Below are 14,252 nucleotides of genomic sequence, written 5' to 3' on the forward strand. Positions count from 1 at the left end.
GTGCTACAGAATAAGACTATGTCTAAGCAACGTCCAAAGCTCTGTGCTTCTCCGTGGAGCTCTAGATGGTTTTTTTTGTTTTGTTTTGTTTTTTTCGAGACAGGGTTTCTCTGATAGCCCTGGCTGTCCTGGAACTCACTTTGTAGACCAGGCTGGCCTCGAACTCAGAAATCCACCTGCCTCTACCTCTCAAATGCTGAGATTAAAGGCATGCGCCAGACCGGGCGTGGTGGCGCACGCCTTTAATCCCAGCACTCGGGAGGCAGAGGCAGGTGGATTTCTGAGTTCGAGGCCAGCCTGGTCTATACAAAGTGAATTCCAGGACAGCCCAGGCTACGCAAAGAAACCCTGTCTCTGGGAGGGAAAAAAAAAAAGTGCAACCCAGCCTCTTTTCTTCCTGCCTGTTTTTACAGTGCTGGGATTACAAGTAGGTTGCCAGACTCAAATTCGTATCTGAGCAGGGCAGAACCTTGGGTGGTGGGTAATTTTTACTGCACAGAGACAGGACACCTGCTCTGGCTTGCTTTGAGTTACTCCAACCTACCCAACCTGTGTCTTGGGATAGATCAAGTTAGTTAGGCCTTTGGCATCTCCTGGAAGGTGGCGTCCCCTGGTGTTTGCGCCCGGGACTACGGGGCAGGGTAGAAGTAGGGCACCAGGCAAGGCGTGAAAAGGCAAGACCCTCTCTCCCCTACACACCACACCCATGAGTACCCGAGTACCCGGAAGGAAAAGTCCCTGAGCGACAGCAACAGTCAAGATTCGACCATCCTCCCACAACCTCCCACCCAGGGCGAACTCAGCCAACGAAGCCGGGGCGGGGAGGGGCCGGGCCGGGGGCGGCCTGGCAGGAAGAAGCGCGTACCTTCCGCTGCAGGAGGAGCAGGTGGCTGCACTGCTGCCTGGGCCCCTGGCTTCCTGTGTACGCTCCTGCCGGCTGCTTTTTCCCGCCAGAGCTCATTGGGCCGTCTCGGCCCTATGGCACAGACCCCAGACGACATATCCTGTGAACTGCGAGGTAAGCCCTGGGAGCCCACCTGGCCGTGAAGAGCCTGACTCCAAACCAGACCTCTCAGCGCCTTAGGGAACTTGACCAGGGGTTTTTGTTCTGGAGGGAGGGCCAGTGCCTAAAATTCCGCTTTATTTCTTCCTAGCTGATCCACACATGAATACCACACATGAATAGGGCACTCAGTCTAGCACAGACCTTGGGCACAGGGTAGCCCTAATAGAGGAACCAAAGTCACCCAGTAGATTGTCTTTCCACAGGCGAGATCACCAGGTTCCTGTGGCCCAAGGAGGCGGAGCTGCTGTTGAAAACCTGGCTTCCCCAGGAGGGTGCCGAGCAAAGCCATATCTTGGTACGGTAGCCAGAGTGAAGCTCAGGACCGTGACCAGACCCGGCACAAAGAAACTTGATTTCCCTAGAGTATTATTAGTCTTTTGTCTCCCCCCAGGCACTGCTTCGATGGAGGGCATATTTGCTGCACACCTGCCTTCCCCTGAGGGTGAGTCCCAGGCCGGGCCAACACCCCTTCCCCTTCATCAAGGGACTGCCTTTGCGCAGCTGTCTTCTTTGCCCATAATGGCTTTTACTTTCCAACAACGGACAGAAGGGAAGTCTGGGCAGGTCTAGCTCAGGATGCCACAAAATCATGGGCTGTGGAGAGAGGACCTGGGTTCAATTCTTCCACCACCAGGTGGGCTCACAAGTGGTTGGAACTCTAGTGCCAAGGCACCCACCACCGTCTTCTGGCATCTTTGGGAACCAGGCACACAAGAGTGGTACAGAGACAAACATGCCAGCAAACACCCAATAGTACAATTTTTAAATTTTAAGAACAAGCTAGGAGGTGGTGGTGCACGTCTTTAGTCCTGGCACCGGACAGCCGGGTCTACACAGAGAAACCCTGTCTCAGGAAAGAAAAAGAAAGGAAGGAAGGAAAGAAAGAAAGAAAGAAAGAAAGAAAGAAAGAAAGAAAGAAAGAAAGAAAGAAAGGCGAACGAACTAGGCTCAAGAGAGTAGCAACAGTCAGTCGGAATGACTCGGGTGCTTTCCAGGTGGACTGCACATTCAGCTACCTGGAGGTCCAGGCCATGGCACTACAGGAAACACCCCCTCGGGTAAGAAAGCTGGACCCCAACTTGAACCTACACTCTGCTTGATCATTTATTCTTACACACATCATTCTGAATGGACAGCGCTTCCACCACGCAGGGATCCAAAAGACTCCTCCTTCCCCAGGTCACCTTTGAGCTGGAGTCCCTGCCTGAACTGGTCCTGGAGTTTCCCTGTGTGGCTGCCCTTGAACAGCTGGCTCAGCACATAGCTGCTGCCATCAAAAAGGTCTTCCCTCGCTCAACCCTTGGGTGAGGCCTAGAAAATCCAAGGGGTGGGGTAGGGCCTCAGTGAAAGCTTTTCATCCTTCAAGGAGCTAGAAGTCCCTTTTGCCTCTTCTCCTTATCCCCTGCCTAGGAAGCTATTCCGGAAGCCCACACCCTCGTCTCTGCTGGCTCGTCTGGAGAGAAGCCATCCCTTAGAGTCCACCATACCCAGCAGTCCGTGCGGTGAGGGCCAAGTCAGAGCCGCATAAACCTTCCAGTTTGCCTCCATGCAATCCTAGTCTCTTGGTATTGGGGAGCTCCCCAAAGTGAACAGGGCCACTTTTATTTATTTATTTATTTATTTATTTATTTATTATATGTAAGTACACTGTAGCTGTCTTCAGACACTCCAGAAGAGGGCGCCAGATCTCGTTACGGATGGTTGTGAGCCATCATGTGGTTGCTGGGATTTGAACTCTGGACCTTCGGAAGAGCAGTCGGGTGCTCTTACCCACTGAGCCATCTCACCAGCCCGAACAGGGCCACTTTTATCACTGCCGCCATCTACTATGGGGCTGACCTTCCCCTGTCTCTGACTTAGTGTCTGTCTGTCTCTCCATCACTCCCCTAACACCTCTCTAGGTGGCTTCTTGGAAACATACGAAGCTCTGTGCGATTACAATGGCTTCCCATTCCGAGAGGAGATTCAGTGGGTGAGGGTAGGGCCCTTTTGGGGGAGCTCTGGGGGTGTTTGACGCCCCTTGTGTGTGCTAAGCCCCTCTACCCTTTGTGGCCCCAAGCTAGCTGGGACTTATTTTCTTCACGTCTAGGATGTGGACACTATCTACCATCACCAGGGCTGCCGTCACTTCTGCCTTGGAGATTTCAGCCACTTTGGCAGCCGGTATGAGGCCAGCCAGGATTGGGAGGAGAGAACTCCAGCACCCAAATTCCTGGTCTGTATGTAGAGGGGATGCTGACTGAGCCCTGTGTTTGGAAGGCCCTGAGCACTGCGTTTTCTCTTCCCCGCGATAGAGACCTGGCCTTGAGTGTAGCTGCCTTATCTTATAACCTGTGGTTCCGGCGCCTCTCCTGCGAGGACATGAAGCTGGTGAGAGGGTACACACAAAAGGGAGTGCCAAGGGTGTAAGGGTCAAAGTTCAACCTGATGAGTCACGACCCTCTTGCTCTCAGAGCCTGGAGGTCTCAGAACAGATTCTGCACATGACGAGTCAATCTTCCTATTTGGAGGAGCTGGTGCTGGAGACTTGTGGTCTGCGAGGGTGAGAGGCCTGAGCTGGGCTTGGGAACCTGTGGTCTGTGGAGAGACTGGGAGTCAGTCTCACTTGGGGTCTTGGTCCTCAGAGACTTCGTTAGGCGACTAGCCCAGGCCCTGGCAGGACATTTTAATTCTGGACTTCGGGAGCTCAGCCTGTCTGGGAACTTGCTGGATGACAGAGGTATGGCAGAATCTGGGAGACCCAAGGCAGCCGAGCCAGAAGAGGTGAGGTTCACAGAGCTGCTCTATCCACAGGTATGGCTGCACTCAGCAGACACCTAGAGCATTGTCCAGGAGCCTTGAGGAGACTCAGCCTAGCACAGACAGGGTTGACACCTCGAGGTGGGTGGGACTGAGGAGGGTTGGGAGGGGGCGAGGTGAGGTGAGTGTGTCTTGATACTCAGCCGCTCCTTCCACCCACCACCAGGAATGAGAGCTCTAGGCAGGGCACTGGCAACGAATGCCACCTTTGACTCTACCCTGACCCACCTGGATCTTTCTGGGAACCCTGGGGCACTGGGACCCTCACAGGATAATGGGGTGAGTAGCAGTTTTTAAAGTCAGAAACTGGGACAGCCGAGTCAGTGGGATGCCAGATCCTTAGGCAACCCCTGCCTCCCTCTTTCCCTCCATAGGGCCTGTATATTTTCCTGAGTCGTCCTAACGTCTTGGCGTATTTGAATCTTGCAGGCACTGACGCCGCGCTAGGCACGGTGAGAGTGTGGTCATGGGGGATGCGTGGTAGGGCTTGGCTGTGCCTGAGCAGGGTAGGAAGGAGAGTGGAGCGTGGCAGAGAAAGCCAGGGCTTCTGGAAGGTTATCACTAATACCACCTTCCTCTCAGCTCTTTACAGCCTTATCTGGTGGCTGCTGCTCCAGCCTCACCCATCTGGAAGCTTCAAGGAATATCTTCTCTCGCATGTAAGGGGCACCAGGCAGGCTCGGAAGGACATGACTTGAGGGGATCAGCTCCCCTGAGCTTAAATCCCACTTCTTCTGCTCTCCACCCCTCACCACAGGAAGTCTCAAGCGGCACCAGCCGTGCTGCAACGCTTCCTTGGCGGTGCCAGGATGCTACGGCACCTGGGCCTGGCGGGCTGCAAGCTGCCACCTGAAGCACTCAGGTCAGTCCTCACGTGCAGTCACAACCTTGAGCAGTGTCTCTTGACCTCCACTGCCTCACCCCTCTATGACACCCATAATCTTTTGTAACCCCAACCTGCCTGGCACTTGTTCATTCGCGCTGAGTCCCGTGTTCCCAGATCTTGTCACCTGTGTGTTACCCTCTCTCAGGGCCCTTCTAGAAGGTCTTGCACTCAACACTCAGATCCATGATCTGCACCTAGACCTCAGCGCGTGTGAGGTAGGTACCCAGTCCTGGTTGTGAGCTGAGAGCATGTCCACATTATTGAGAGTGAGGCTGGGAGGCCTTCCCTACCAAGGCATAATCCTGAGTGTACCCTACCTCCACCTCCAGCTCCGCTCTGTGGGTGCCCAGGTGATACAAGACTTAGTTTGTGACGCGGGTGCCTTGAGCTCCTTGGATCTGTCGGATAATGGTGAGGCCACCAGGGAACCCATCCATCCATGCTCCTATCATTTGTACCAGATCCCCAGGGTGGGGACCCTGACCTGGTAGGAGTGATTTGTGCGTCACTCTGGTTACCCCTAGGCTTTGGCTCCGACATGGTGACGCTGGTGCTTGCCATCGGGAGGAGCCGGTCTCTGAAACACGTGGCCCTTGGAAGGAACTTCAACGTTCGGTGCAAGTGAGTCCCAAGCCTATCCCTGTACCTCTCAGGAAGGACTTCATCACCCATTTAGTTCCCTAATAGCAGCCCCTTTCCACAGGGAGACCCTGGACGATGTTCTGCATCGGATAGCCCAGCTAATGCAGGATGAAGACTGTGTGAGTTCACAGAGCCCTGCAGGGGGTCCTCAAGCAATTAACATCTTGTAATGCTTCTTATGTATATTCCTTCAAACCCTCTTTGCTGAACCTGAGCCCATGTATCCATCAGTGCCTTCCTTTTAACCCCAGCCTTTGCAGTCGCTATCCGTGGCTGAGTCGCGGTTGAAGCAGGGTGCCAGCGTCCTGATCCGGGCTTTGGGCATCAATTCTAAACTGACAGCGCTGGATATCAGTGGCAATGCCATAGGGGATGCTGGCGCCAAGATGCTAGCCAAGGCTCTACGCGTCAACACCAGGCTACGGTGGGCATAATCACGATAAGGGCTGGGACCGGCAGGAGAGGGCAAGATGGGTGTATGGGTTTAAGGTATACATGCTGATGAGACAGGTGATTGGATAAGGCCAGAGGGTTGGGCTGGGTTCTGCCCCTGCTGAAGCCTGGTGGGGCCCAGGTCTGTGATCTGGGACCGGAACAACACATCTGCTCTGGGCCTGCTGGATGTGGCGCAAGCCCTGGAACAGAACCACAGCCTCAAGTCCATGCCGCTGCCACTGAACGATGTAACCCAGGCTCATCGCAGCCGGCCAGAACTGACAACTCGAGCGGTCCATCAGGTGGGGGTCCTTGCTTCTCTCTGCCCTTTTGTATGTGGTGACTCCACCCCCTGGCGTTTCTCACCATCTCTTTGACTGCAGATCCAAGCCTGTCTCTGGAGGAACAACCAGGCAGACTCTACTTCGGACCTCAAGCCCTGCCTTCAGCCCTTGGGTCTGATTTCAGACCACTCAGAGCAGGTTAGTGCCCCTTGCCCTAATCTTGAATACCTGAGCACCTGAGTCAGAGTCTGACTTTTCTGGGCCACAGTGCTGAGTTCTATGTCTCAAACAATTTCCTTTTCTTGAAACAGCTTCCTGTGTAACATTTGGCTGCTTTAAGGGTTTAAATAGGCTGTCCTTGCTGTAGCCTCTTTATTCGACTTCCCATTTAAGGACTAACCTCTCTTCACTGACTGTGTGGCTAACTCCAGCAGTCCTATCTCTGGCTTTAATTTCCTTTCATTAACCCATCTTTTTGTATTATTCTGACCTCTGCATTCCCAAGCCTCAATTCTTTTGTTTGGTTTTGGTTTCTTGAGACAGGGTTTCTCTGTGTAGCCTGGGATATCCTTAAACTCGCAGAGATCTGCTTGCTTCTGCCTCCCAAGTGCTAGGATTAAAGGCATGTGCCACCATTGCCCAGCCCAAGCCTTGATTTTATTTTATTTATTTATTTATTTATTTATTTTTTGAGACAGGGTTTCTCTGTGTACTCTCTGTAGCCCTGACTGTCTTGGAACTCACTCCGTAGACCAGGCTGGCCTCGAACTCAGAAATCCGCCTGCCTCTGCCTCCCAAGTGCTGGGATTAAAGGCGTGCGCTACCATATACACACACACTCAACTATTCTCTGTATGGATGGTTAAGGTGACAGCTTTGAAATCAGAGTGACCCAAGCTTCTTTCCTTCCTGTTCTCGGCCTGGAGAAAATAATCAAGTGATCAGATAGGGTTTCCCTCACAGTTTGTCTTCCTGTAGGAAAACCCTGGAAGGGAGACAGGCAGAATCGGGGAGACTGATGAGAGACAAAGGGAGGACTAATCCATGACTCCCTCCTGCCCCCCCCCCCCAGGAGGNGAACGAGCTATGCCAGTCAGTACAGGAGCACGTGGAGCTGCTGGGCTGTGGGGCTGGGCCCCAGGGTGAGGTTGCCGTGCACCAGGCTGAGGACGCCATCCAGAATGCCAACCTCTCTCTCAGTGTGAGCACCCTCTTTCCTGCTCTGAGGACCTTTCTGCTCCCAATCATGTGCCAGCTTGCAAGTCCTTTTGTTCCTTGGTCCCCCCCCCCCAGATCCTTCCCATTCTCTATGAGGCTGGGAGGTCCCCAAGCCACCACTGGCAGCTGCAGCAGAAGCTAGAGAGCCTCCTGGGTCAGGTGGGAGAGATCTGCCGCCAGGACATCCAGGTAAGGTACTAGTCCTGCCCCAGCCGCACCTCCACATGCAGGCTTGACCCTCATTCCACAGGCTTGTCTGGGATAGGCCCTTAGTCAGCAGTGGTTTAATGGGAACTCACACCTTCAAAGCCAAAGGGGCTGGGTTCTAGCCATACTGCTAACGTTTTGTAACCTTTGCCCAGGACTTCACTCAGACCACCCTGGATACCGCAAGGAGCCTCTGCCCACAGATGTTGCAGACACCTGACTGGAGGAAGCAGCTAGAGGGAGTTCTGGTGGGCTCCGGGGGCCTCCCAGAGCTGCTTCCGGAACATCTGCTGCAAGATGCCTTCTCTAGGCTGAGGTGAGCAAGCCCAACTGGGCTGGGCAATGCTGGACAGAGACAGCACACTAATCCTCACTGTCTCTTGCCTTCAGGGACATGCGCCTGTCAATCACTGGGACCCTAGCAGAGAGCATTGTGGCTCAGGCTCTTGCAGGTCTTCATGCAGCCCGAGATCGACTGGTGAGGGGGAAGCTTTGAACACATTTCATGAGTAACTTGTTTAACACTCACGGGCAACCCTGAAATGACTTCTGGGGTCACAAGCTAGCTACTTAGTTCTGCCTATCTTTGGGTGGCTTGGTATTACAGGTGGAGAGTCTAACTCAGCAGGCACCAGTGACCATGACCCCTGCTGTACCACCACTGGGTGGAAATGAGCTCAGCCCCCTTGAGACTGGGGGATTGGAAGAGCTTTTCTTTCCCACGGAGAAGGAAGAGGAGAAAGAAAAGGTGAGTGTCTTCAGAATTCCAAGCCTAGAACCCCGGCTGGCTTTCTCCTTCTTGCTCTGAAATGTAGAAGGTGAGAAGCAGGTCTGGGTCATACCCCATCCTAACCCTAGACTGAGGCTGTACCCATCCCACCAGGATAATAGTTCTTCATGGAAATGGCTTGAGCCTAGTAACTGTTTTCACCTGGTCTCCTCCCTTCATGGTAAGTCAGGCCTGGTCTCCTCCCTTCATGGTAAGTCAGGCCCTGGAGTAAGAGAGTTTAATCCAAGTGGACTGAAGCTCTGTTAAATCTGGACACTCATTCAGCCCTGTCCCGGGTGTACCCTAGCCCTTCCCCGAGCCAAGCCAGGGAGAAAGCCGGAGTCAGCTGTTCTCAGAACCCTGTGGGACCAGAACAGAATAACACTAAGATACCTCCTTCCCTACCTCCTCCTCCCCTTTCCCTAACCCCAGGACGCGCATGCTTGGCGGCGGCACAAAGTCGCGCGCACTCGGGGCCGCGCTCAGCACCACGGACAGCGGCGACTGGGGGAGGGGCGGGCGGCGTAGCCGGGCCCCTCCCCGCGCCCTGGGCGGGTCCCCGCCACCCTCCCTAGCGCCTCCGCCACCTCCCCGGGTTCGACGCTCTGTGCTCTTCTGGTGCTTTTGCCTCAGGTGCTGCTGAGGAAGCGGAACGGGACCCCGAGCTGGCAGCTCCGGGGGAAGATGCAGAGCCGCAGGCTGGGCCGTCTGCACGCGGCTCTCCAAGCCCCGCCGCCCCGGGGCCCCCCGCCGGCCCTCTGCCTCGCATGGACCTGCCACCCGCCGGGCAACCCCTACGCCACCCAACCCGAGCCCGACCGAGACCACGTCGCCAGCACCACCACCGCCCGCCGCCGGGGGGCCCCCAGGTAAGTGCTTCCCTTCCCCCTCGCCCCTCTTGAGGGTCATGGGTGGACCATTCACTCTTCACTTGAGACAGAAGACTGGAAGATGGGTTGTGGAGGCCCAAGGCCACCGGATCGCGCCCTATCATCTTTCTGGCCACCCTCATCCTCAGGCCATGGCAATAACGGGCCATGGTGTGTGACTTTCCTGTGAGGAGCTACTAGATGGTGGACCCCCTCCTTGTAGTGGTCTGCTCTATGGGTGAACGTGCGAGAGCGGGTGTCCGCCTTGCCCTCCCTCTCCTAAGGTTGCTGAAAAACACTGGGCAGCTGGACCGCGGGACACTCCTGCGTCTGCTGTGTACCAGCGGGTGGATGTATGTGTGGGTTGGGTACTGGCAAGGGTAGTGGGCACTGGCAGAAGGAGAGGAGGAGCTGGCCTGAGGCCCCCTGAGGGTCTGACGCAGCAGCGGCGCCACTGAGCCGGGATGAGAGGCCGGGTGGTGTGGTGTGGAGGTGGAAGGTTAGGGTACTGCAGGGAACTGTTGGGAGTAGAAGGGACGGCATATTGCAATGTGCGACCCATAGGTGTTTGCTTAGTGACAGCCAGGTGGTTCAGGGTATAGCAGCTTCTGGACTGGGCGGGTGTGCTGTGACAGCAATGAAGAATGAAAGCCAGAGTGGTACAGACAAGTCTCCAGCTCCGGGATGTACTCAGGCCAGGCCACTGGGAAGGAGAGGATGTTTAGGGAGAAGAGTCACAGTTGTCAGTCCTGACTCCTAACCTCCCAATGTCTCCCAGGTGCCCCCAGCCCTGCTTCAAGAAGGAAATGGGCTCACTGCTCGCGTGGATGAGGGTGTGGAGGAGTTCTTCTCCAAAAGGCTGATCCAGCAGGATCACTTGTGAGTGAGGGTCGGTTGACTGGGGGCGGAGGAGGGTGGAACATCCCTGAGTTTCTTCACTCACTGATGGTTATTCCTACAGCTGGGCCCCAGAGGAGGATCCAGCCACCGAGGGTGGTGCCACTCCTGTCCCCCGCACACTTCGAAAGAAGCTGGGTACCCTCTTTGCCTTTAAGAAACCTCGTTCAACAAGGGGTCCGCGACCTGACCTGGAGACTAGCCCTGGAGCAGCAGCTCGGGCCAGAAAATCCACACTTGGGGATCTGCTGCGACCACCGGCCCGTCCAGGCCGTGGTGAAGAACCTGGAGGGGCGGAAGGCGGCACCAGCAGCCCTGACCCTGCTCGCAGAAATCGGCCTCGGTACACGAGGGAAAGCAAGGCCTACTCCATGATACTGCTACCTGCTGAGGAGGAAGCAGCCGTGGGTACCAGACCTGATAAGGTAAGGCCAGGGGCCGGGGCTGAGGCTCTTCAGGAACAGAGCGGTGGGTGGGCTCTCTCACCACTTAGGCATCTCTGTCCTCAGAGGCGGCCTCTGGAACGGGGAGACACAGAACTAGCTCCATCTTTTGAGCAGCGGGTACAAGTGATGCTACAGAGAATCGGCGTGAGCAGGGGCAGTGGGGGTGCGGAGAGCAAGAGGAAGCAAGTGAGTTGGGGGTGGGGGGTGAACTGCGGGGGCAGGTGGCATGTGGTAATCTGTGGGTGACATATGTGACCAAGAAGGGAGAAACACATGGTGGGAATAGATCTAATTATCAGTTACATGTTCTCATCCCTCAAGAGGCAAGAAGGAGAACTTTCTTCCTTCTTGCTTCTGACCTGGTTCAGATCTTCTAGGGTATAGGGAACTCCTTTCTCTGAAGAAGAAATTAACAGAAATTTGACCTTGTTTTACCTATACCTGAAAGTCCTCCAGGAACTTCCTTATCCAGATGCCTTTTGTTTTGTTTTTTGTTGTTTTTTTTTTTTTTTTTTTTAATATTTATGTGAGTACACTGTCACTGCCTTCTGTCTTCAGACACACCAGAAACTAGCATTGGATCCCATTACAGATGGTTGCTGGGAGTTGAACTCAGGTCCTCTCGAAGAGTAGTCAGTGCTCTTAGCTGCTGAGCCATCTCTCCAGCCCCTTTATCCAGATTCCTAATCCTGCTGTGAGATCTCACAGGACCTTGGTACTGGCCACCTTAGACCTGTTTTTCTTTGAAGCCTCACTTGACCATTGGTTTTTATTCTCTGACTGTCGGGTCATGTACTAGATTATACAGGCTCCTTTCCAGCCTTCCCTGACACCCTTCCATGGTCACCCGGATAACATTACTACAATCACAGTCTTTATTAGGAACTACACCTCTGTATGCCATCCATTTAAATAGCTTTTCAGGAAGAACGTATGCAGTGAGACCTGGCCTGAATGTAGTGATGTTAAAGTGTGGCACGTCATAGAACTAAGAAACCACATTATTATCTGCTGGATGTGGCGGTAATCTCAGCATTCAGAAAGCTGGGGCAGGAGGATTGCAAGTAAGACTAGCCTGAGCTGTCTACAGCAAGACTATCTCAAAAGCAAACAAACAAAATCTACTTGTCATGACCAACATGAACATTTTTGCGTGTTAGCTATTTGTCTATCCCAGACTGTAAGGTCAGAGGGTGGAAACTGGCTTTACCATGCTCTAGCCAGCCTATGCTATGCATTCTGTAGCTGGGTTTTAACAACATTGGACAGAGACGAGGCCAGGGTCAGGGTGGCAGGGCTGCTGTCTGACTCATGTGTTTCCTACAGAGTAAAGATGGCGAGATCAAGAAGGCAGGCTCTGATGGTGAGTAGGACCCCACCTGGGACAAGGAGATGTATGCTGGGGGACAAGGTGGCCTCAGATAACCCCTAAGGCTCCCTCCCTCCACCACTAAGGTCTGACACCTAAGCCTCTAATCCTTCCTTGCAGGTGACATTATGGACAGTTCCACAGAGACCCCTCCCATCTCAATCAAGTCCCGGACCCACTCTGTGTCTGCTGGTGAGTGGGGGGCCACTGGGTATCAGACTGCCGCTCAGAACCATTCCACAGACAGGCTTGGGTGTTAGCTGACACTCTTCTCTACCCAGATCCCTCATGCAGACCTGGGCCAGGAGGCCAGGGGCCTGAGTCTGCCACCTGGAAGACACTGGGACAACAGCTGAATGCAGAGCTCAGAGGCCGTGGTTGGGGCCAACAGGATGGTCCAGGGCCCCCCTCCCCATGTCCCAGCCCAAGTCCCCGAAGAACCAGCCCCGCCCCAGACATCCTGAGTCTCCCAGAGGACCCCTGCTTGGGCCCTAGGAATGAAGGTAGGTAGGCACCCCACTTCTAGGCTAGGAACCCGACTCATCTGGGAAGGCCGAAGGTGGGAGGCGAAGGCTGGGTGTGGGCAGAGTATGGGAACATCCTCTGACATCTGGGCCTCCTCTAGATGGCCAGCTGAGGCCGAGGCCTCTTTCGGCAGGCCGGCGAGCAGTGTCTGTGCATGAGGACCAGCTCCAGGCCCCCGCGGGTGAGGGAGACCCCTCTGTCTGTGCTTGAGTGCAGGAGAAAGGGGGAGGTGGGCTCAATCAGTCTTGGTCCTCGGACAGCACCACCTCCTGAAGGCCCACCTCAGCTAGGGTGGGAGGACACTTGCTGGACAATCTATGGGCGTAGCGTGTGCATGGTTTTGCGTGCACTCAAGGTGGACCAGAAAGGTTGGGGGACAGCTAGTGAGTTTTTTCTGTATCCTTTTTAGAACGGCCCCTCCGGCTGCAGCGCTCCCCTGTCCTCAAGCGTAGGCCGAAGCTCGAGGCACCCCCATCCCCAAGCTTAGGTGAGAGTGGGCACGGGCCAGCTGGGAAGCTGATACGACTGCTCAGTACAAGCCTAGCATTGTCTCTCTCCATCTCCCTTCACAGGCTCTGGCCTTGGATCCAAGCCTCTTTCTCCGTACCCCACAGAACCCTCCAGCCCTGAGCGGAGCCCTCCCTCCCCAGCCACAGACCAAAGAGGCGGCGGCCCCAACCCCTGAACCTCTCTCCTCCTGCCGCATGAAATTATTTTATTAAAAAACTTGAATGAAACAGAGCGTGGAATACTGTCTGTCCGTCAGCCCATGTGTCCTCTGATATGTCCCCGTGACTCTTCATACCTGGGTTGACTCAGACTCTGACTCCATCACTATATTCAAGGCCCAAGCTACAAGCTGAGGAGAAAGCCTGTAAGGAAACCACACCCAGAGGTCAGGGTTACCCAAGACTGGTGACCAACACGGGCAAAGCCACCCCAAACACTCACCTGGCAGTTTGGACCTGGGTGTGGAGGGAGGCAGAGGGTGTCTCGTATTTATACTGGAATGCAGAAGTATCACGATGCCTCTTTGGGGGTTCCTGGAAGGGGTGAAGTATCTCAGAGAGTCCAGTAAAGACCGCTAATACCATCCAAGTCTACTCTTAGCCCCTCTCCACACTGTGCCCAGTTTCCCTTCCAGTTACAGTCCTCACCCACACGGAGCAGAGCTCCTGGGCGCTGGTTCTTGGAAGAAGCTGCCGTTTCTTGATGGACCACCGGAACTCCCGGAACTCCAGCTTAGGAGCCTGAGCTCTGGTCTCACAGGCCTGGTGTGATCTAGGGGCAGGGCGAATGGGTGAAAGACTGGGGCTGCAGTTCAAGAGTAGGGAGCTGGGTGTAGAACTGCAGGGTGGGGAATTGGGGGCCTGAGCTCTTGGGGAGGTTGAGCCAACAGCTGGTGGAGAGTGGGAGTTGTCCATCTGCCCAGGGTCCGATGTAGCCAAGGCTGACAGAAGGCTAACGCTGCCACCACTTTCCTCCAGGGGCATGTGGCTGGGTGAAGCGGGGGTTCCTGGGGGAAAGGAAACGGGGTGTGAGCACAGACCTCTCTGCTCAGGACAGCTGAGTGCCTGTGAGTGTTATACAGCATTTCACAGCCTCTCCACAGTCGAGTAATCTGGCCCAGAGTACTGAGTGCTCATAGCCTGAGCCAAAGGAACTGGGCGAAGGACAAAGATGAGTCCCTGGATGCTGGGCAGTGGTGGCGCACACCTTTAATCCCAGCACTTGAGAGGCAGAGGCTGGTGGATTTCTGAGTTTGAGGCCAGCCTGGTCTACAGAGTGAGTTCCAAGACAGCCAGGGCTACACAGAGAAACCCTGTCTCAAAAAAAAAAA

General features: G+C 54.8%; 2 protein-coding genes across 5 annotated transcripts in view; one reads left to right on the forward strand and one right to left on the reverse strand.

Annotated features, from left to right (window-relative positions):
- The first annotated feature begins 901 nt into the window (after window positions 1-901).
- Window positions 902-13,150, forward strand: Carmil2 (capping protein regulator and myosin 1 linker 2). 2 transcript variants are annotated; one of them, XM_021169655.2, is made up of 39 exons: window positions 964-1,018; window positions 1,270-1,361; window positions 1,458-1,508; window positions 2,062-2,124; window positions 2,246-2,370; window positions 2,477-2,568; window positions 2,968-3,038; window positions 3,156-3,229; window positions 3,361-3,436; window positions 3,520-3,608; window positions 3,691-3,785; window positions 3,860-3,946; window positions 4,032-4,144; window positions 4,240-4,355; window positions 4,408-4,524; window positions 4,623-4,727; window positions 4,897-4,966; window positions 5,081-5,162; window positions 5,276-5,372; window positions 5,455-5,512; window positions 5,645-5,817; window positions 5,968-6,130; window positions 6,212-6,310; window positions 7,185-7,313; window positions 7,406-7,519; window positions 7,693-7,853; window positions 7,928-8,015; window positions 8,145-8,285; window positions 8,421-8,487; window positions 8,940-9,175; window positions 9,954-10,054; window positions 10,137-10,497; window positions 10,582-10,704; window positions 11,845-11,881; window positions 12,008-12,079; window positions 12,169-12,390; window positions 12,513-12,593; window positions 12,822-12,899; window positions 12,985-13,150. In XM_021169655.2, exons 1-39 carry the CDS (start codon window positions 979-981, stop codon window positions 13,095-13,097), a joined length of 4,272 nt encoding a protein of 1,423 aa, XP_021025314.1. In that variant the 5' UTR covers window positions 964-978; the 3' UTR covers window positions 13,098-13,150. The 2 variants fall into 2 exon arrangements, with proteins under 2 accessions (XP_021025313.1, XP_021025314.1); XM_021169654.2 differs by lacking the exon at window positions 12,513-12,593 and having other exon boundaries at window positions 902-1,018; window positions 4,240-4,317; window positions 4,448-4,524.
- Acd (ACD shelterin complex subunit and telomerase recruitment factor) overlaps window positions 13,111-14,252 on the reverse strand; it is a 3,077-nt gene continuing 1,935 nt past the window's right edge. For all 3 annotated transcript variants that reach the window (XR_002378521.2, XM_021169656.2, XM_021169657.1), the window contains 3 exons: window positions 13,570-13,928; window positions 13,364-13,455; window positions 13,111-13,284 (listed from right to left, as the gene is read on the reverse strand). Coding sequence is in view for 2 of the 3 variants with exons in the window: in XM_021169656.2 (XP_021025315.1) it covers window positions 13,212-13,284; window positions 13,364-13,455; window positions 13,570-13,928 (524 nt within the window). In the remaining variant the exon portion in view is untranslated. The remainder of the gene's footprint in view (window positions 13,285-13,363; window positions 13,456-13,569; window positions 13,929-14,252) is intronic.

Source organism: Mus caroli, chromosome 8 (genome assembly GCF_900094665.2).
Source record: "Mus caroli chromosome 8, CAROLI_EIJ_v1.1, whole genome shotgun sequence".
Taxonomy (NCBI): Eukaryota; Metazoa; Chordata; class Mammalia; order Rodentia; family Muridae; genus Mus; species Mus caroli.